This window comes from Mastomys coucha, unplaced genomic scaffold, assembly GCF_008632895.1.
Source record: "Mastomys coucha isolate ucsf_1 unplaced genomic scaffold, UCSF_Mcou_1 pScaffold1, whole genome shotgun sequence".
NCBI lineage: Eukaryota > Metazoa > Chordata > Mammalia > Rodentia > Muridae > Mastomys > Mastomys coucha.
This window is the reverse complement of record NW_022196891.1, coordinates 28,980,216-28,988,498: the sequence shown is the minus strand read 5'-3', so window position 1 is coordinate 28,988,498 and position 8,283 is coordinate 28,980,216. Positions and strand designations below refer to the sequence as shown.

The 8,283-nt window shown below is 52.6% G+C and overlaps 1 protein-coding gene across 5 annotated transcripts in view; it reads left to right on the top strand.

Annotated features, from left to right (window-relative positions):
• Positions 1-8,283, top strand: part of Cntn2 (contactin 2) — a 30,109-nt gene that overhangs the window by 17,065 nt on the left and 4,761 nt on the right. For all 5 annotated transcript variants that reach the window (XM_031382309.1, XM_031382273.1, XM_031382282.1 and 2 more), the window contains 11 exons: positions 891-1,041; positions 1,148-1,275; positions 1,534-1,709; positions 2,194-2,314; positions 2,770-2,928; positions 3,387-3,536; positions 5,671-5,741; positions 6,046-6,280; positions 6,568-6,680; positions 7,563-7,749; positions 8,011-8,123. In XM_031382309.1, the coding sequence (XP_031238169.1) occupies positions 891-1,041; positions 1,148-1,275; positions 1,534-1,709; positions 2,194-2,314; positions 2,770-2,928; positions 3,387-3,536; positions 5,671-5,741; positions 6,046-6,280; positions 6,568-6,680; positions 7,563-7,749; positions 8,011-8,123 (1,604 nt within the window). The remainder of the gene's footprint in view (positions 1-890; positions 1,042-1,147; positions 1,276-1,533; positions 1,710-2,193; positions 2,315-2,769; positions 2,929-3,386; positions 3,537-5,670; positions 5,742-6,045; positions 6,281-6,567; positions 6,681-7,562; positions 7,750-8,010; positions 8,124-8,283) is intronic.

The window sequence follows — 8,283 nt, the reverse complement described above, 5'->3', positions numbered from 1 at the left end:
ATATATATATATATATATATATATATATATATATATATATATAATCCAGTACAGCAGTGGTACGGAGGTGAGCCAGTCAGATGGGGTAGTCAGAAAAGACTCTGAGAAAGTCATGTTTGGACTGTGTCCTGAAGAAGACAGACTTGTAGAAATCTGGGGAAGTTTCAGGTGATATTATGTATGCAGTTGCAATGGTCCTCAAGCAGGGAAGACTGGCAACTTGGTGAGGGGTGTAGAGGTAGAGAGATGACTCATCAGTTAAGAGCGCTGGCTGTGGGGTGGTGGCGCATGCCTTTAATCCCAGCACTTGGGAGGCAGAGGCAGGCGGATTTCTGAGTTCAAGGTCAGCCTGGTCTACAGAGTGAGTTCCAGGACAGCCAAGGCTACACAGAGAAACCCTGTCTCGAAACAAACAAACAAGAAAGAAACGAACAAAACAAAAACAAAACAAAACAAAAGAGCACTGGCTGCTTTTACAGGAGTCTGAGGTTCCATTCCCAGTACCCGCAGTGCTGCTCACAACTACCTGTAATTCCAGTTCCAGAGAATTATATGCCCTCTTCTGGCCTCCTCAGGCACTGCATGCAGGTGGTACCCAGATATACATGCAGGCAAAACACCCACATACATAAGGTAAAAATTTAAAAGAAAAAAGAAAAGAAAAGGGGGAAAAATTGAGAGCAAGGCAGATAGATGGTTGGAGCGTGTGTGAGGGACGAGTGGAGCCAGATGTTATGATACAGGGGTAGACGAGTTCTAGAGACGTTGCTGCCACTTGACAAGTTGGTCTCCAGAGACCAGATGCTTAGCATGTAGCCAGGTGACATCTTAATTGAGGTGGGAGGGTGGATATCTCGAGGGTGAGTGTTTGAGTACCCCTTCTCCTGCAGCTCTGGCCCCAGACTTCAGGCAGAACCCTGTGAGGCGGCTGATCCCTGCAGCTCGAGGGGGAGAGATCAGCATCCCGTGCCAGCCCCGTGCGGCTCCAAAAGCTACAATACTTTGGAGCAAGGGTACTGAGATTTTGGGGAACAGTAGCAGGTAGGTTCTCTGTGCCCCAGCCGAGATGGCTTCTTGGAGGCCAGTCTCCTTCCAATGGCCATGGTGTGTCCCTCAGTTGACTAGATCTTTCCTGTCCTTGCTGCAGAGTGACTGTCACTTTGGATGGCACCTTGATTATCAGAAACATCAGTCGATCGGATGAAGGCAAATATACCTGCTTTGCCGAGAACTTCATGGGCAAAGCCAACAGCACCGGGGTCCTGTCTGTGCGAGGTAAGGACTGTGGTGTGTTCAGATCGGTGGTCAGCCGCGGGGATGCTGCTCTGCCAGCCGTCTGCTCTTGGCTCCCTGTACTTCTGCTTTCAAAGCTACCTCAGAACTCAAGTTTCTCTTGGGACCACCCCTGGCCAGCCTGCAGAATGTGGCTGCTCATGAATATGCATCTCTTCTCGGGGTACAGGCCAGGGCCTCTCTCCTTCCTGGGATTTTTCCATCTCAGAGCCTTGTTTTGCTGCCGTTTCCGCTTTGTAGATGCGACCAAGATCACACTAGCTCCTTCCAGTGCTGACATCAATGTGGGTGATAACCTGACTCTACAGTGCCATGCCTCGCATGACCCCACTATGGACCTCACGTTCACCTGGACCCTGGACGATTTCCCTATTGACTTCGATAAGCCTGGAGGTCACTACCGGAGGGCCAGTGTGGTAAGGCCTGAGGCCCCAGAGTTTTCCCTCCTTCCAGATAAGACAGGGGACCTGAGATGGCCTCAGCCATTATAGCCACCTTCAGGCTCTCCAAAGTTTCCCCTGACCCCCGAGGCCATGCCAAAGAAGCTCATCCCAGGACCCACAAGTACCTTTCCTGCACCCACCCAAGGATCACCCTTCTAAGTTAGAATCAAGCTTTAGCATTCCAAGTGCCCCAGGAGATCCTCTCCGCTACTGTCCCTCTCCCTCAGTGCAGATGTCATCACTAACATGGCTCATGAAGACTCTCTTATGTGACACATTTTAATGTTCAGTAGTACCAAGTAGCTCATTCTTCCCATTGAACAGAGAGGAACACCGAGGCACAGAGGGTATGGATACCCTGCAGCCAGGGAATCCAGGCTCCATTTCGTCTTGTGGCCTACTATACTAGCCAGGGCTTCCTCCTGACTCATCATACCTTACTGTTCCCTGTGCACAGAAGGAGACCATCGGGGACCTGATTATCCTAAATGCCCAGCTACGCCATGGAGGGAAGTACACATGCATGGCTCAGACAGTGGTGGATGGTGCATCCAAGGAGGCCACAGTCCTGGTCCGAGGTAATGGGGGTCAGCCGCCCCAGGTCTCGGAGAGGATCTAGGCTTTCTGACTCTCCCCACCTCTCTTCCCTCCCTGAGAGCTGACAGAAGCCAGAGAGATGGACACTTCTGTTTAGTATGGTTCGTTCGTGGGTCCTAAATGAGTAGACTATCCCTTCCAAAGCCAAACACAAGAAAGAAAACATCTAAACACCCCCGAGACTTTAACCTCATGAGTTTGGGAGGTCCAGGTTCAGTGCAGGGAAAACCTGTGTATCCATCTGTGAGCCGCCAAGTCTGAGACACTTCGCTCCCCACTGTTCTCCTCTGCCCCCAGCCTCTCTCTGGCCTCCCGCCCAAGCTCTCCTGCCCTCTGCTGCCATCTAGATGTTGAGTCAGCCCAAGCTGAGTCTAGATAAAACCAACTCAAACTGGGAGCTGCCCACCTCTGACCCAGTGTGCCCTGCCTCTTACAGGTCCCCCGGGCCCCCCAGGGGGCGTGGTGGTGAGAGACATTGGAGACACCACTGTTCAGCTTAGCTGGAGTCGTGGCTTTGACAATCACAGCCCCATCGCCAAGTATACGCTGCAGGCTCGGACTCCACCCTCAGGGAAATGGAAGCAGGTTCGGACCAGTAAGTATGAGGCACCGCGTGGGTCAGTTTTAATAAAGCCCCCACTTTGTGCGCAGAAGACAGGAGTCAGGGGGTCAAGGGCTGACCCCAAGGCTTCAAAGAGAATTCCATTTTGTTCTCTTACCTCCTGGAGCACCTAGGCAGGCAGGGGAGCCTTCAGAGCCAGGATGGTAAGGAGAGGGAGGGCTGGAGGTGGCAGTCTTGGTCTGTGCCCTCGAAGCCTTTGGAGGATTGTTGCTGGAGAATGTCAGCATGCTCAACATATGTGGAGTGAGGGGCACACAGTGTTGGCAAAGGCCCTGTGGCATCAGAGCTCACTAGCTTTTCAGTCAAATAGTAATTGAGGGCTTAGTGTATGGTAGGACCATGGTGAGGGCAGAGCACAAAAGGTCACGTGGGTCTAGAACCTGCCCTCGTCATAAATGGGTGCTAGCCACTGACTGCCTGGGACCTTGCAGATCCTGTGAATATCGAAGGCAATGCCGAGACTGCCCAGGTGCTGGGTCTCATGCCTTGGATGGACTATGAGTTTCGGGTTTCGGCTAGCAACATCTTGGGCACTGGGGAGCCCAGTGGCCCCTCCAGCAAAATCCGCACAAAGGAAGCAGGTGAGTGTCTGGGGTTCTAAAGAGAACACTCTGCAAAGAGAACTCCAGTAGGGGAAGCCCCAGCAGAGGGAGCATCAACAGAGGGAGCACCAGCAGAAGGAACCCCAATGGAGGGAGCTCCAGAGGGGGCAGGGGGAGCCCTAGCAAAAGGAGCCCCAGCAGAGGGAGCGCCAACCAAGGGAGCCCCAATGGAGGGAGCCCCAGCAGAGGGGAGGAGCCCCAGCAGAGGGAGCTCCAGAGGAGGGAGCCCCAGCAGAGGGAGCCCCAATGGAGGAAGCCCCAGCAGGAGCCCCAGCAGAGGGAGCCCCGCAGAAGAAGCAGAAACAAAATCCCAATCTGTTTACCAGGCCTGGCTCCTTGGTCAATAGCGGGGGTGGGGGGGTTGGGGGGGTTGGGGAGGGAGATGAAAAGTTAGAGGCAAGACTGCTGTTTGGCAAACTGCCTGATCCAAACCCCTTGCTGAAAAGCACGCCTGCAGGGAGATCTATAGTCATTTTTTGGGCTTAGTATTTAAAACCAGAAGAACTGATTTGAACAAGGGAAGAAGGGTCAACTGGGAGAGCTTGATCTTGAACCTAGGACGGGAACCTTGAGCCATTTTTTTAAGTGCACAGAAACTGCAGAAATCAGCTAATGAGGAAGGCGTCTGTGTGTATGTGTACATTCGTGTGGGTATGTACACACATGTGCTGTGCAGGGAGCTAGAGAGGCAGCCAGACTCTAGGCCCTGTCTTGCTGGTATCATCTGTAGAGCAGGAGGGACAATAATTTCACTGCCTATGACCCTCAGTGAAAGTGCACGTTTGTCAGAGCCAGGGGAGAATGTGAGGAAAGAACCAGGAAGGGCACAGGCGTGGCCTTCACCTGCCCAGAGGCACCTTCTGTGTTCTGACCACTCCCAGCAGAGGGCCTGGGATGATCACACATGGGCGGGATCCTGTTTCCCTCCTACCCAGCCAGACCTGTGCTTGTGTGTGGTGGAGGGTCTACCTCCATGTCTCCTACCTGCTCCAGGCTCACTCTCCAGGCTCTAGAATCACACAGCATTTTAATCTGGCATCCATCTCGAGTAGGAAATTCCTACTGACTGACTTGCTTTCTGACTGAACTTCTTAGGGATGTGGGGTTGGGGTGGGGTCTCTTTGATTCTAGCATCTCAGAAATGGATGAGCACAGACAAGCACAGCGCAAAGGGACGGTGAGGGTCTTTAAAGTTGTAAGAGTGGAGATCATGTTCTAGCTGGGCTGTGTGTTAGCTGTGTGAACTTTGGACAAGTTGCTTAACTGCCCTGGACCTCGGGCTTTCTGTCTTACACAAGGAGATTAAATCTATCTATCTATCTATCTATCTATCTATCTATCTATCTGTCTGTCTGTCTGTCTGTCTGTCTGTCTGTCCGTCCGTCCGTCCGTCCGTCCGTCCGTCCGCCCGCCCGCCCGCCCATCCATCCATCCATCCATCCATCTATCTATCCATCCATCCATCCATCCATCTATCATCTATCTATCTATCTATCTACCTATCTCTATCTATCTGTCTATCTATCTATCTATCTATCTATCTATCTATCTATCTATCTATCTATCATCTATCTATCTATCTATCATCTATCTATCTATCTATCTACCTATATCTATCTATCTATCTATCTATCTATCTAGTCAGTAAAATACCTTGGAATACCCTCAAACAAAATGTATTGTTTTGTTGTTGTTTGCATTAACTGCCATTCAAAATTCTTTATTCCCATCAGCTGAAGCAAACTGGAGTTGGTCTCTGGTTTAGCTAAAGCCAACAGGGGTAAGAACGATAAACAGGAGTAACCATCCTAGGCTGCCTGGTCTCTCATTTAAATTCTTCTACTTTCACCTTGACAAAGACATCATCATCATCATCGTCATCCAGAGAGTATAATCAGGGCCCAGAAAGGCTAAGTGGCTAGCCAGAGGAAGCACAGCAAAGATGGGAACTGTGCTCAGGCTGGTCTGACTCCGCACTCATGCACAGAAGGACTATGGAAAGATACATTAGGACGCCCCACCTAGGATGATCTCCAGGCACAGGGCTGGGGGATTTATTTGCCCCACTTTCTGCCCATTAACACGACACATTTGTGTTCCTTGGCCCTTGCAGTCCCCTCTGTGGCACCATCGGGACTCAGTGGAGGGGGAGGAGCCCCTGGAGAGCTCATCATCAACTGGACTGTAAGTGGACAGGGACAGAGAAGCAGGCAGGTGCCTTGCCTCTGAGGAGTCATGCCCCTTTCCTTCCTGACATAGCTTGTCTCCAGACACAGTGGCAGCAACAGAAAGGACCGCTGAAGTCTCACTGGGAAGCTGGCAGCTTCCGTCCCTCCCCTCTCCTCCCCTGCATCTCTCACAAGTCCTTTGAGGCCGCACAGGCATCCCAGGGTCACTCTTCTGGGCAAAGACTGGGTGGAGTCAGATGGATGAATGAGTAGAGACACACACCCATGACCCCTGGCCCACGCCATGCTCTTGCCCTCAGCCCATGTCACGGGAGTACCAGAATGGAGACGGCTTCGGCTACCTGCTGTCCTTCCGCAGGCAAGGCAGCTCCAGTTGGCAGACCGCCCGGGTGCCTGGCGCCGATGCCCAGTACTTCGTCTACAGCAATGACAGCATCCATCCGTATACACCCTTTGAGGTCAAGATCCGAAGCTACAATCGCCGGGGGGAGGGGCCTGAGAGCCTCACTGCGATAGTGTACTCAGCAGAGGAAGGTGGGCTGTGAGGCCTGGGGCCTGGGGCCTGGGGCCTGGCCCTCCTTGACTCCCTGGCACAGGGAAGGAGAGGGGATGTCATGGGAGGAGAAGCAAGCCTGGAGTGCACTTGGTGTCCCCTGGGCTTCATCCTGAGCACTGAGCTTCTTCTTGGGCCCTGGGATTCCCCCCCTAAATCCTAAGCAGATACAAAATCCTAAGCAAAGTCCTAGTGAGGGTCAGTCACTCTGGAGAGTGGGATGCAGAGGTGTCTCGGCAGCACATGCCCATTCTTTATTGGTCCCTAGAGCCCAAGGTGGCCCCTGCCAAGGTCTGGGCCAAGGGGTCCTCATCCTCAGAGATGAACGTGAGCTGGGAGCCTGTGCTACAAGACATGAACGGCATCCTCCTGGGGTATGAGGTGAGTATTGACTGGGGCCGGAAAGAGGCAGAGCTAGGCTTTCCAGAGTAGGTGAGAGCATCTGACAGCTTGCTAGTCATTCCTCCTAGGATCCTCAGCGAGAGGATCAAGAGGGAAGGAAGACAGAAAAACCCAGGCCCAATACTGTCAGAGAGAGAGAGAGAGAGAGAGAGAGAGAGAGAGAGAGAGAGAGAGAGAGAGAGAGAGACTGCTATCAGGCTGTGCCTCCCAGCGTTGGCTCCTGATTTTAGCACAATAGGTTAGACAGACCACTGGGAGAAGCTAGGTCCACTCTTAGCCCTTGATTGAAGACTATTTAAGGTCTGATATTCTACTGGTGACTGGAGTTGTGTCTACTGAGCACTGAGGATAGAGCTACTTTACAAGCACACATGTGCATTTCATGTCCCAGCAGATGCTCCAAGATAGCACCTGAGTGAATGAGATGAACATTACATTGAGAGCCAGCATCCGGGGTCTGAAGTGTAGGAGGTAGAGGCAGTCACAGGTCTGCAGTAGACACTGGCACTCCGCTGGTACTAGAATGAACTTGCTGGGCATGGCTTAAGTGATGGGGGGCAGCTTTGGAAGGCTTAAAGATGGCGATAGCATGGGCCTTTCTCACCTCTGCTGATCTCCCCACTAGTCACCTACTTCTTCTTTCCTCCCATATCCCGGACACCTTCCTTGGAGTAGACACTGTTGAACAGGCATAGATGAAGGGACTCACTGTCACATGACCATGCTTTCTGGTCACCTGACCTAGCGTGCAGTTTATCAAACTAGAGTTTACCACGGGACCAGCCTGAGTAGGAGAGAAGCCACAGAGACTGTATAGCCAACAGCTTTGCCATGCCCTTTTACGCATCCTGCCCCTTGTAGATTCGCTACTGGAAAGCCGGGGACAAAGAGGCAGCTGCTGACCGAGTGAGGACGGCGGGGCTAGACTCCAGTGCCCGAGTCACCGGCCTTTACCCCAACACCAAGTACCACGTAACTGTGAGGGCCTACAACCGGGCTGGCACTGGGCCGGCTAGCCCTTCAGCCGATACCATGACCATGAAGCCTCGTGAGTGCCCAGGGATGTGGGAGGGCATGTGCCACCGGGTGGGGACGATTCCTGCCACTTGGTCAGCGCTAGGCAGAAGCAGGTCAGAGGACCCACTGAACATGGTCATGGCCTTTGGGGCATCTTCTGGATTTTCATGATGACATGGATTTTCATGATTTCCCTGCCATATGGGTGGGCATCAGAAAGGGGCTGGCTAGTGGTAAAGGGTGGCCATGGAAGCATGCGGCAGTGTCTTCAAACCCCCCCTCCCCCTGGCAGCGCCCCGGCGACCTCCAGGCAACATCTCTTGGACTTTCTCAGGCTCCAGTCTCAGCCTTAAGTGGGACCCTGTGGTTCCTCTCCGAAATGAATCTACAATCACTGGCTACAAGGTGAGAAAGGGCATACGGGCCTGCCATGAGGAGAAATGGCTCCTGTCTTTCCAGTGGACACAGGGACCTGCAATCCCTAGCAGTGTGGCAACTGGGGCTTGGAGAGATGTGAAGCACAGGGGGCTCTGGGTAGTAGTTCACGGTAGAGACTACAAAAAAA